General features: G+C 42.2%; 1 protein-coding gene across 1 annotated transcript in view; it reads left to right on the forward strand.

Annotated features, from left to right (window-relative positions):
- Window positions 1-10,391: 10,391 nt before the first annotated feature.
- The window catches only part of CFAP99 (cilia and flagella associated protein 99), a 57,817-nt gene continuing 54,653 nt past the window's right edge, over window positions 10,392-13,555 (forward strand). The window contains exon 1 of the mRNA XM_074148166.1: window positions 10,392-10,511. Coding sequence (XP_074004267.1) covers window positions 10,392-10,511 — 120 coding nt within the window. The remainder of the gene's footprint in view (window positions 10,512-13,555) is intronic.

The raw sequence follows: 13,555 nt of genomic DNA on the forward strand, positions 1-13,555 counted from the left end.
AATATTCTTCCATGATCCACTGCAGAGGGTACTTTTGACAGGTTTTTTTGTTGTTTTGTTTTGTCATTCTTCTAAATAACCTAGGAATAATGCACTGTAATCTTTAAAAAGTATTTTTTTCTAAACTTTGGTACGTACCACTGGGGCATAGGGGCAGGGGGGGAACAGAATCTAAACATCCCAATCAATGTTCCAAGAGGCAGAGCAGAAGACAGTCTGCAGGACAAGGGATACATTAAGTCACACCAATGACTGCTTGAAAAAGTTGATGAGGAGAATGCTTGCCTCACCAGAATGAAAATCAGTTTTAAGCACCGAGAAGCCAGTTGTCATTATGGAGATCAGAAGTATAAGTGAATTGAAAAATTATTAGACATATTAAGGAAAAATGTTCGCAAGCTATTGAATTATAAGGGTACAATCTGCAGCTCAGCAAACTCCTATGCCACAGACTGCCATAAGTTTAAAAGAAAGCCCGGGGGAAATATCAGTTTCTATTCATCTCATCTTTTTTCCCCACAGGCGTCTGTGACAGGACATGGAGAAAGAGATAACCACCAGACATCACACCAGGCTAGATGGACCTTTGATCTGATATACTATGACTCTGCTAACAGTAATCCACATCAAAAATAATTTTGCAAGGTGTATGCATTTTGCCCGCATCACAGTAATTAAGAACAGTCAAGCAATTCTCTTAACAGACAACTGCAAGTTACCTACTTCCCTTTTTCAGATACAGGTAAAAATCAAGGCTAAGAAATAATATGACTGCAGGTAATTATCTTCAATCAGCTGCAAAGCTAGAATAAACCAGCTAAGAATTATTAGTATCCATCCTTGTGTTGAAACCACTAGATGGTGCTTCTAAAATGAAGCAATTCAGTACAGAGAACTCTAAAACTGAGTAATGTATACTGATAAGTTGCCTTCCTCAGGATTGTTATCAATAAGTAAGAAAACCTCCTCTTTCTTCTGCATTCGAAAGTCATTAAATGTTAATATAAATATTGCATTAAATATCAAGTTTTGTTCACAAACTGCTGTGCCCAAAGGCTTTGGTTATTGTATGGCACCAATAAAAAGCAGCTTTATGCTAAAAATAGCATTTACCTCTTCTTTCACTCTTCATTCAAGTAGTTTCCTCTAAGACATTTTTCCCCAAGACTGAACTCACTCTAGTTCTCTTCTGTAAAGAGCAAATCCTTCACTTTTAAGATCTGGAAACCATAGCTAAAATAAGACACTAACTGCCTTCTACCTATCACTCTGTAAAATCATCCTTCCTTTTTCATTCACTTCCCCAAAACTAGTCTCAGTAGTTGCTTGGCTACTCCAGCAGCTTCATCCCTTTTGATTTCTGACTATATCCATCCATCAAAACACTGCTTAAAATAATTACCCCTTTTTCTGCATCACATTCTACTGACCCAGCTTTAAAAACACTCCTTACAGTATGTTAAGCATAGTTAACTGTCATTTTTTTTTACTATCTTGCATTCTTCTAAACTTCAAATTCCTATTAGTCTTTAAAGACACCTTCCTATTTTTCAGCTTACAATCAATTTTCTCCTATAAAAATTCCTACAAACCTGTTTCTTCTCTTCCTTTAAAAAAAAAAAATAGTATTGACTATATCCTACTGTATTTCCCATCTTTTACTTCTTTGACTCAGTTCTGCCACTAAGCAACCCTGACAGCACTGCTAAGAAATACTACCTTATGTGCAGCTTTTAATGTTCAACCCTCACCTACAACTTTTTTTCAAAACACTTCTCCTTGTGCTAAGTAATGCAGAAACTCCTAGAGGTCATTTGATTTTATTTTTGCCATTGGCTCTCACTTTTATACTTTAGGGGATTCCTCTTGATCCTCAAGGAATTCTCTCCCTCCCCCCCCCCCCCCCGCCTTGCTTGTATGGGAACTTCTTCCAAGATATCCATTTGCTATCTCTTGTTTTAAAGCCTTTCTTAAATTAGCATACCTATCTTTTGTTCAAAGTCCTTGAACAACTATTATTAGCAACTATTATTACTAGCTATGGCTTCTTTCTTCAAAGGTAGCTTAGTAAGAACACCCTTAAAAAGTTAGAGAACTGCACTATGCACAAACACAGAAGCAAGCCTTCTCCAAGTACCAGCCATTCCACTTATCCCTTAATGTTATTTCTGGTCAGAGAGCACCATTGCAGAAACACGTTAACAGGAAGCAAGACCCTCTTGTCTTGAAAATGTATCTGCTAAGCCAGCTGCAGAAAGCAATGATCAGATTTAAAAAAGAAACCAATGAAAAGTACTTTGAAGCAAATACCCAGGAAGATGGCAACTACAATTCTCAGCATCTCCAAGGACTCTAGGTGAGAAGATATGTAATCCCTGAAGCATGTGAAGGAGGTCTGCTGAGCACCTACTTGTCAGTAAGCGTTCACTCCTAGCTACAAGTTGGGGCCATTTCCGTAAGCCTATCTTCACATCTCCATGGGAGTTACACAGCCTTTTATTTAAAACAGACACTAACGGCACAGCTGTACCTTGCTCAATCTTGGAGGAGAGGAGGGTTAAAAAAAAAAAAAAATGATACAAAACCTCCAGGCTTATGCAAGCCTTGTGAGCATCATTGAACTGGGACAAAGCATTCACAAAGCAGTATCTTTACTACCAATGACTATGAATTCCGTGTGAATTATAGGAATGCAAAAAATTCTTCAACATTTACCGCAAGAAGTTTGCATTCTTTTCTACGTAAAAAAAACAGGAGCAAAAAATTAGGTTAGGGAATGCACAACTGAAATAAATATCAGAAAAAGAGGGTAAGGTCTCATGAAAAAATATATTCCTTGGCTTTTCTTCCCCAGGTAAGTTTCACATTCATAGATGTCAATACAAAACAAGCAATATTTTTAAAAATTAAAATATAAAAAATAAACAGAAGATGTTTCAGGCTGTTATGCTAAACAGATGAAAAATGTCTTGAAATTGTGGTAAGAGACAGTCAAACACTTAACAGTTCTTTCAAAATATCAATAAACTTGAGCACAGTTCAAAAAAGCTACCCTCATGAGCTAGTTAACCATGCCTTTTTCAAGTTCTTTATATTTGAGCAGCAACATTCACCGAAATTATTCTGAACACTTTGGATATCAAAAACATTTCAAAACTCTGCAAAAGCAGTCCAGTTCCGTATTTTTGCTGGATGCTGAGATCTGCCTGGGAGCAGGTTCTGACCTGACACCTGTGGAATGCTCCAGCAGCAGAAGGTACAAGATAAGAAATTCTCTGAAGTGACAGGAAATATTTCTATTATATCTGTGCACACAGACAAATATTTTTATTTTGAAGGAATCATCCATTGTCTCAGAAAGGTGGCAGTGCCTGGAAGCCTGTAGTGTCCTGAGGAGGTCAAACACAGTAACTATTGTTCCACCAGTGTGCTGCAATTCAAGAACAGTATTGCTTCAAATCACTCCTCTTCTTTTTCTCTCGGTTCAAAAGCAAACACCAACCCCCCTCCAAAACTTAACACATTGAATCTGAAGTCCCCAAAAGGAAAACACATCATACACAAAACATTTAAAAAATTAAATAACAGTAACAACCAATGTGCACAGGAGGCTGGAAACAAATCTCTGCTCTGTCTCTGTTACATCAGTTAAAAGTCTGCCTCCTACCAACTAAGCGGATCACACATCACTACTATTTATTTCATTCTCCAGTTACCTCTACCATCGGCATTTGATCTGGGTTATTAAAATCTGGTATATCAGCATACCTGAAGAAGTGCTGGACAGGAAGAGCACTGACTGCACAAAGATCTAGCAAAGTCGTGCTGTTCTCATGACACACTCACAAAATTAGTCAAGACTGTCCACTTCCTACACCCACATTTTCTCTCCAGTCCTTGGTATGTTCAGACAGGGAGGCAGCAGTTACCAACTAAATATCTCTGTCTAGATGCAGGTCTCTGCATCTTACAGGAACTTGACAATTATCTTGATAGTTTTCTAAGTCCATCTTGTTAAGCAGTATCTGTTCTATTCCATTTCCTGGTCTCCCCCATTTACAGAAATTAAGCTGAATTAATTTACATATTTGGGGTTATGAAGAATTATGAAGTTGTTCCCCTAGGATTAAGCTAAACCATATATTCAGGTTTCTGAACGGGCTGTACTGTAAATTTGCTGCACTCTGATGTCATTCCTCACCTTCCCTCCCCCCTCTTCAAAAGTATCTCTGAATGGCAATCAAAGCTGTAGGACCAATGCCAGTAGCATCAAAATCTGCTGCCATGCAGAAGTCCCATTATATGATGGAACGATCTGGAATACTTCAAAAGAAGCATTCCCCAGCATTGGTAGTAGCAAAAACTAACTGATAACACGTACCCGACATCTGTAGTACCTAACAGAGGATTATAACTAAGCAATATAAGTCACTAGTGGCGACAGCCCCCATCAGAATAAACATTCAAAAAAGTAATCTTCAGAATACATAATAGTCAAAATAATTTCAAAATAGACTGTGGAACCCAGGAACCTTTCAGGAGGGAATCCTAAGGATTCCTTGATTAAATAGAAAAGCAAGTAGTATAACCAGGAAAGTTACAGTCCCTAAATGTGAACTCCTCCACCTTAATTTCCACCAAAAGCACTATTCAAACTTCTGTGTATTCAATGCATTATCAATACCAATTCAATAGGCACACGAGAGAAAAATGCTCGTTTCTGAAAGAACACGATTATAGCTCACCAGTAGCCCATTCTGAATAACAGTACAAAAATGATGTAGTAAGCTATTGAGAATAACAAAAACTATTCACAAAGGATAAATATACAGAAAAAAAAAAATTTTAAATTAATTTATGAGGCCCAGTGTCATGCAACAGGCTTGCAAAGTTCCTTTACCCACAGAAGAGTCCCACAGAAATATAAGCGTACGCTGTTTGATACAGACTTTGGATGCTCAACATATAGCATAGGAACCAGGTATTTTAATAAGGTAAGCTTTATCATAAAAAGATGAAGTCTCCATTAGAAAGAAAATTAACGTGAAAACCAATTAGTTTTTATTTTAAAAGTGACAAAAGCTATATTTACAATTATTTCTCCTGCATTTAAGATTACAAATATTTCCTGTTATTCATTAACTGTTGCTCCTTGGTGTAAAACAAACAAATAAATTTTATTGAAAGCTCCCTGTATTTTTTTATTGTGTTTTCAGTTACCTAATGTCTAAATGATTTTCCTTTCAGTTATCAGCAGCAATATCAGACAAATACGTGTTCTTCAACAGTACTCACCCAGATTACGACTACACACAAAATCCATAGAGCCAGCACAATCTGAACTTTTATTTTGCATTATTTCTTTGCCTTTTTTTTTTTTTAAACCCTAGCATACTGGCTGGAATTCAAGTAATAGAACTGTGTGCATGGAAGATGTACAAAAAAGGAGGCTTAACACTATTACTGAAATTAAAACATAAGGAAAAAAAAAAAGGGTGCTAGAGACAGACAGGGGCAAAAATTAAAAGCAGTCGTTCATGAAGTAAGTAACTACGCTGACGGCTGTAATGCCTGGACAAAAAACGACGCTGCAGAGGTTCACAATCAGTAATGCCCTTCATATACGATCTGAACATCACATGTGAGACAAGATCACTCTCCAGACAGTTGTTATTTAACTCGTGCCAAAAGACGATAATTTCATTGCAAAGCAAGCTATGATTCTTGGATTCCTTCCAAGAATTCCATAGCGAGAAGAAAAAGGGCAGAAAACGCACACCTACAGAGCACCATTCAACAATTTTTATTTTTTTTTTTTTTTTTTAAACTTAAAAAGTTCTCAGGTCCACGCCGATAGCACTGACAGCAGAACAGGACCGACCGAACCGCCTCTCCCCCGCGAACCACGGCACACAGCCGCCGGCAGCTCAGCCGACACGGGGCTACCCAGGTGCCGGTACAACCGCCCCCGCGCCGCGGTGCCGCCAGCCGGTCCGCAGCCCCCCCGCGGGTTCCCCGGTGCCGGCGTCACCCCCCGGAGCTGGGGAGAGCCCCGAATCCCCTGTGTCCCTCCCCGAGGCCGTGCTCCCGCCAGGGTACAACCAGCACCAGGACACAGGCTCTGCTTTGTCATCTCCCCCCCGCCGCGGGCCGGCCGCTCCGCGCACGCCGCTCCGAGCCGTCCGCCCGCTCCGCCGCCGCGCACGCTCCCGGCCCCTCCCGCCTCACCCCCGCCGAACGGCGTCCAGTGGGACTCCTCCGACAACGAGCGAGCCGACACCCCCCCAGCCACCGGCTCCGCGCCGACCTCACGGCCACCTCCGCGGCGGCAGCTCCCGCCTGAGGCACCGGCGCCAAACGACCCACCGCCGCGGTTGCGCCCCCGCCTCCGTCCCCGTCCCCTCCGCTCGCCCCTCAACTTCCCGGCGGCGGGGTAAGGGTGACCCCGGCGGGTGGGGAGGCGAGCCGAGGTGCCCCCCGGGCAGCGGCGGCCGCCCGGCGCCGGCGGCTCCTCACAACTTACCTTGGGTTTGTAGAGCCACTTTCGGAACCTGTTCATCATCACCGCTGCCGCCACCCCACCGCCGCCTGCCGCTGCCACGGGGGCTGCCGGCTGCCCGCCCGCGCCGCTCGGGGGACCGGGGCAAGCCCTGCCCCTCGCCGGGAGGCTCCGCCGGATCGTCGCCGCCGCTGCCGCTCTTCCTCCTCCGCCGCTGCCGCCTCCGCCTCCTGAGGGCAGAGGCCGCCGGCGGCTGCGGAGCGCGCGCTGCCCTCAGCGCAGGGACCGGGCGCCGCGCCGCGCTGACAGACCCCAAAACATCGCGCGGCCGGCAGCGGCGTCCCCCCCGCGCCACCAGACGCATGCGCAGGGGCAGGCCCACCTTCTCCCGCCCCTCTGGCTGCCGCCGCCAATCGGAAAGCGGCCGGGGACGGTCCTCCCGCCCCCCCGCGGCGGACTCGCCCCACCCACTCTACTGCTCATTTGCGTAAGACGGGGAGGGGGCGGAGGGACTACGCGCCCCGGCATGCCACGCCCCGCAGCCGCCGGGCAGGGAGGCAAAGCGTTATGATCCGGTGGATGCCGGGACTGGTAGTCTTCTCCACTGACAAGCCTTGAGCGTCTCAGCTTCAGGACAGCAAGCCCCTGCTTGTGACAGTCAGCCCCACCCCAGTGCCCGGTAATCGGTTAATTGATTTCTAGCCGCCCCTGAGAACAAAAAACGGGGAGGGGGCGGAACGGGTTGCTTGACAACAGCGGCAAACAATCGCCGCCATCTTTTTTTTCCCGGCCGGGTAGTTCTTTGCCCCAGATCGGGCCGTTCCGCAACACGACGGCGGGTGCGTGGAAGAACTACAGCTCCCAGCAGACCCCGCGTCCCTTAGCAACGGCGCCGGGCCGGGCAGGACCGGGTCGGTGGGCGCAGCGGGGTCTTGGCGGCTGGAGGGTCCCACCGCGCTGAAAGAGGGGCGGCGGGCTCCGGCGGGGAGGCAGGCGGCCGCCCGGGCTGGCGGGGACAGCCAGGTACGGGACTGGGTCACGGCCGGGCTGAGGGGCCGCCCGTGGGGACTGCGCGCTCGCGCCGTTACCTCAGGCGGCGGCGCGCGCCCTGGGGCCCGGGGAGCTGCACCCCGACGGGCTCACCGGCCTCAGTGAGCAGCAAGGGGGCTGCAGCCGTGTGTGGCACCTTGGAAAACAAAACTGGGTAAAATGCTTGATGAGTGTGGCACGCAGGAAGACACTGGTGCCCTCGGCAGGTTTATAACTACTTCACTCCTTTATTAGGTCTCTATAAATACAGTAGAGAAGATCAGTGGGTCCTGTGTTATAATGTAGACAGGGTTGTTGGGCTTTTCTCCCAGTTTTCATTAACTGTTGTGATTTTTGGGCAAGTAGCAGCCTTGGTGTCCTTTCGCTTACCTATCTGGTAAGTATAATGCAACTTACTTCCAGAAGGTGTTGTACAGGGGATATTTAATTGTGAAGTTCCACCAGATATTTCCACAGAAACAAAACAAAACAAAACCCAAACCTGAGTCAAAGAAAATATTTGTAGTAGGTGCACAAAACATTGAAATACTTGCAAATTAAAAATGAACGTAAGATCCAGGCCATGGCTGCTCAGCATGAATGTTCTCCAGCTGATGTTTTGCTGCCTTAAGGGAGGAATCTGCTGAAAAGAGAACCTGTGCCCAGAACTGCTCTCTGCTGTGCTCAGGTGACAGTCAGCGATGTAGAAAAGTCCACAGTAAATGAGAATGGCAGGATATAACCGTTGGGACAATTGTAACCTGTATTCAGTGGCTCTTTTTCTAGCTCACAACTGAGAGAAAAACCTATTCCATTTTGAGCAGTATCTACTTGACCTGACTGAATTTTGCAGGGAGGCTTATTTCAGCTCTCTCTTTAAGAAGGACGGCTTTTACCAGAGGAAATGCAATTGCAGTGTTTCTAGGCCAGGAATATAGGAGCCAGTGTAAAACCTGAAGGAATATTTCAGGTCATTGAAACTAGTCCCCACAGTTGTGGCCAGTCTTGTCCTATGTAATTGCTTTCAAAATACCTCCAAGCTCCATTGTAAAATAAGGTTAAGTCAGGTTCTTACCTCCTTTAACTGAAATTCTACATCTGTTAGTGGAAGAAAATTTCTACCATTTTGGACACAGTACATATCATTTCTATACATAGCAATTAGAATATTCTCCTAAATGGCTGGGTGGAACTAGGGCAGCATGTCGTAACACAAAGCATTTTATTCCTGATATGCATGTTTTAAAACATGATAATAATAGCGGTTTGTTTAAATACAATCACAAGTGACGTTTTTCTGTTAAGAAACGCCGCATGTCCAGAGTTCTCAAGGCGTTGCTCTATGTCTTAGTTTTCATATTCCAGTTTCTGGTTTTAGTGATTGTTATTTGGAGGGGAGAGGTTCAGCATGTACAGAGCATGAGAGCTCAAACTTATTTCTACTATGCCAGAAGAAGAGCTATTTATCACTGGGAGAGCTGTTGGAGCCTGAATTATGATTCAGCCCGAATGAGTACAGAAGTATTTCTCTCTCCCTTATCCAAAATCCCTTGTGAGTGTAAGAACCTTGGCAGGTACAGAGAAACAGATCATGTTTCTCAGAGGAGTGGAGAAATGGTGATTCCTTCTGCAACAAAGAGACACAGTAGCACCTCTTTTTTTATTTGCCATCCCTTGTCATGATCCAGCCCTGTTTTGCAAAACTTCTTTTTTCAATTTTGTCTTGGTCATACCAGGTAACTAAGTGCCTATATTGAGCATGATCAGAGACAAATTATTTTTTTCAGCAGTTTGAAGTTAGTAATTAAAAGTGCTGTTTAGGTAATTATTGAGTATGAAAATGCTGAAAGACAGGGTACAAGAACACTGTATCTGGAAATGTTATGATATCCTTTTAAAACAAGAAATGAATTATCTTTACCACACTGGGAATGAATCATCTTGATCAAGCATTCTTTTCTAACACCAGAATATGATGATATATAAAATACAGGAATGATTTTCAAAATATATTTTTATTTTCACCATGAAAAATGGCTCCTGTGCTCATTTTTTCCATTGCTAAAAGAGATTAATGACTTTCACCCTTGATCATTGCTATCATTGGTCTTTCATACACAACATGATGTGCAAGTGTAAAAAAAAAAAATTATATTTTTTGTCGTGTGAATATTAAAATTGAGGTAGCCAGTTCTGCAAACTCTCATGCATATGAGTAAGACATCATTTGAGATAGATATCATCTAGTCATTTCACAAACAAAGCACCAAGCATAGAAAAGTATCCAACTGCTGTGCCTTCAAAAGCCTTGGCAATGGCCTAGACTACTGATGTGTTGTGATCGCTACCCAGCTTGCTGACCAACACTGTCTCATTGCTTCCTTATATTTCCTCTCTGTTCCTATTCTTTTTTTATTTTGGAAAAATAGGCTGTTAGTAGCAACGTGATAAGATTTAAGGCTAAAATTTTGCTTTCAGTTGCATCTCAGTGGGAAGAGTAATGTATTAAATAGGACCTGTATAGCACACATGCAAAAATTCATGCTTTTCTCTAGTATTATCTCTAATCATATTTCATCAAATAACCTGATACAGAAGCCATTTCAGGTATCATCCTAAGGATCTTTTGAGACATTTCAGAATAAGAAATATGTAATTATGTCTTCTATTTTATTGATGTTTGTACTGTATTCTCATTTCTCCTGTTAGCTGTTCTGAGTAACTGTGATTTTGAAAGCTTGACCTAAATGTTCTTTTCTACATTACTGCAGTATATCTTCTCTATGAGCCTATCAACATACATTATGCTACAACTGAAGGAGGCATGAAAAATTAATGATTTACTGTATTTATAGGATTCTCCATGGTGAAGATGGTCAGCCATGGAAAACATATTGCAATAATAGTACAACAGCTTAACAAATTTAACCCTGAAAATCAGAGCGTGGAGGATTTCTTGAATGAATCGGCTAACATGTTGCAGGTATATTGTTTCAGTTTATCTTACATAGCTTACTGTGTTTTACTATGTGATTTTAAATATAAAGATATCTGTTTTCTAACATGTTGTTGTAACTTTCATAGATTTTTCTTACAGTGACATTTTTCATCAATGACTAAAGCCCAAATTTTTATGGTTATCACTAGAAAACAAGGAAGTAAAGATCAGATGTGTTAACTGTTTGGGTAGCAACAAAAGATGGGGAAAGCAACAACTTCCTAAAATGGATATGACGATGATAGGAAAAGCTTCTCTTCCTCTTCTGACTTAGCTGTTCTGTACTTTCCTATGTCCTTTCCTCCTTCCAAACAGCAGTTTCTGTCAGCAACACCCATTTTGTATATATGAATGCAGTTCAGAAGCTGACTCACAGGATCAGGTATTCTTGCTTTGAGGACATAAGTGACCATCAGAATAGTGGGACAGAAGGCAAATGGTGAGAATTTCTTAGATATTAGGAAGAAATTCTTTACTGTGAGGGTGGTGAGACACTGGAACAGGTTGCCAAGGGAAGCTGTGGATGCCCCTTCCCTGGAGGTGTGCAAGACTAGGCTGGATGGGGCTTTGAGCAACCTGCTCTAGTGGGACATGTCCCTGCCCATGGCAGGGGTGTTGGAACTCAATGATCTTTAAGGTCCCTACAAACCCAAACCATTCTATGATTCTAAGTGACAGTAAATCAACTACCTGATTTTAATCTAATACTGCAAGTAACCAGACCAAGATTTGCCAATATGTAGCTATACTGGCTGAAGCAGTTCCCATCCTTTCCTGATGAGGACTGTCACCTCTTCCCATCTTTTTGTCCTCAGTGCCACCCTGACTTGTGCTGATGCAGCTACTGGATTGAATCAGCTTTAGAAAATCACTAAGGGAAGACAGTAACATTGTTTAGACTGCTATTGTCTATGCGTGCCATGTGTTATCAAACTACATAGTCAGAGACCTGATTCCACACTGCTGTGTAGCTCATGTGCTCATTTCCACTTCTGACAATAAGGTCTAAAAGTTAGATAATCTTTTACATTTATTTTGCATAAACACAAATGACTACAAGAATATAAAACTATGGAGGTGTGATACAAAAATCAGAGGCTGCGGCAGTGAATCCATGCACATTTCTTGGGTGCTTGCTTTCTTAAACAGTTTCCACTCAGGCCTGTAGTTTCTGCCACTGCTGTCCTGCCCTGTAGGACTGGCATAACTGTGCATTCATGTGCTGAATTACATCAGGGAACTGATCCAGTTTCAGAATAATCACCTTTCACTGGGCAGAGAGCAGGTAAATTCAGCTGCCACTGCTGCCAAAATAAATACTTGTAAAAATTAATATTCAGATCATTGTTCTTCTCAGCCCAGAAAAGGTGATACAAAGGCAAAAAAAGCAGTAACTCCATTAGAGAAACATGAATCTTAAGTTTCGTAATAAACCCTTTCAAAAGAGAAAGAACAAGGAGGATAGCTGATGCCAAAGATATGGCAGAAATATTTTTGTGGGATAGTTTCAGTTCACTTACTACATAATATTTTTGCTGTGAATTTATCTGAGAAAGTAAAAAGTAAGATTTGTGTTTATATAAAATTCAGCTTTGTTTCAATAACAAATGGGTGATTCTAATTTATCATGGAAAATTCACTTCACTTCTTTCTTTTCTATTTCACAATAGGCATATGATCCTAAAAATGCTATAGCATTTTTGTATACATGATTTCCAGGCTTGGCCACTAACCAATTAGTCAATATTAACTGACCCATGCAGAAACTTACTCCAGTTTTTATCCTGATTAACACCAGCACTTTAAATCATAGACTAGATTCAAGCCTGTATGTCTCATGTATGACAAATAGCAAACCTAGTGTTGTGTACTATTGACCAGCCAAAATTCAGGAGGGTCAGATTCCAAGAGCACAAATCTAGATAATTGCAAGACACAGCTCTCTTTATATTTATTTACTTCCTTAGGTATGCAGTGTATCAGACTTGACTTTTCTACAAGTTACTATCTCCTATTCTATTAGACTTTTCTAACTGGTTATTTGGTTTTCCATCCCTTAAAAGTACAATCAGATTCCAGTTATTATTATCAACACTCTATGTTCCATTCATATTATATGTCTTTATTGTATTTGGATGTTCTGTAGTTTTATGTCTTTCTACTATGATACCTGAGGTGTCTTGTTTAGTTCTTTGATAACCTGTTAATGACTTACATAAAATATACTTCTTAGCCTATTGTCCAGCTGTTTGTGGTCATTTCTGATGAAACCAACAATTTTGGGGAAGGTTATTTCTCTCAAAATAAAAAGACAGCATGCACAGGTCATTGCAAAATATGTTCAAGGGAGGTCAGCACCCCAGCAGAGTTTCTGCCAGGCTGCAGTATCCACTACGGCTGCCAGTATTGTCAAGTGCCAGATCCTAGAGATAAGTACCTCTAACAGCCACATATTCTCACCTGAACTGCAAGGAGCAGATAGCAAAGGACATTTTGCAGAGCAAAAATATCTGTCAGAATGAAGTAGGTTTCGAAGAGCAATATAAATGCTTGTAGGAGCTGATCAAAAGTAATAAAATTACTTGTTTGGAAATCTAATAAATGAAACAGAGAGATGAGCATCCTTGGCTGATCAGAAATGGAGGATTACGTCAGTAAAAAATAAGAGATAACAGGTAGAAAGGAACTGAATTGTGAAACATCTTGATAGCAAAGACAGGCAGCTTTCATTTTATGTGCTAGAATCAACTGTGGTGGGGTAAGTGGGTCAAAACAGTGGACTAACAGAACAATATCTTAACGATATCATTCCAGATAGTTGATTTGCTAGAGAAAGATTGGGTTAGTTAAACCCAAGGAAGACATGTTTATTACAATAAAATAGGAAATGTTGAGACACTACCTTAGATTTTTAGCTATGAAGCAATCGGTAAATACTACTTGAAACCAGCTGTTCAAAAAGAATGAAGAAGATGTGCACATAGACTGGTTATGATATCCTGGAGAACAGTCTATGTGAAAAATGACCT

Source organism: Numenius arquata, chromosome 5 (assembly GCF_964106895.1).
Source record: "Numenius arquata chromosome 5, bNumArq3.hap1.1, whole genome shotgun sequence".
Lineage (NCBI taxonomy): Eukaryota > Metazoa > Chordata > Aves > Charadriiformes > Scolopacidae > Numenius > Numenius arquata.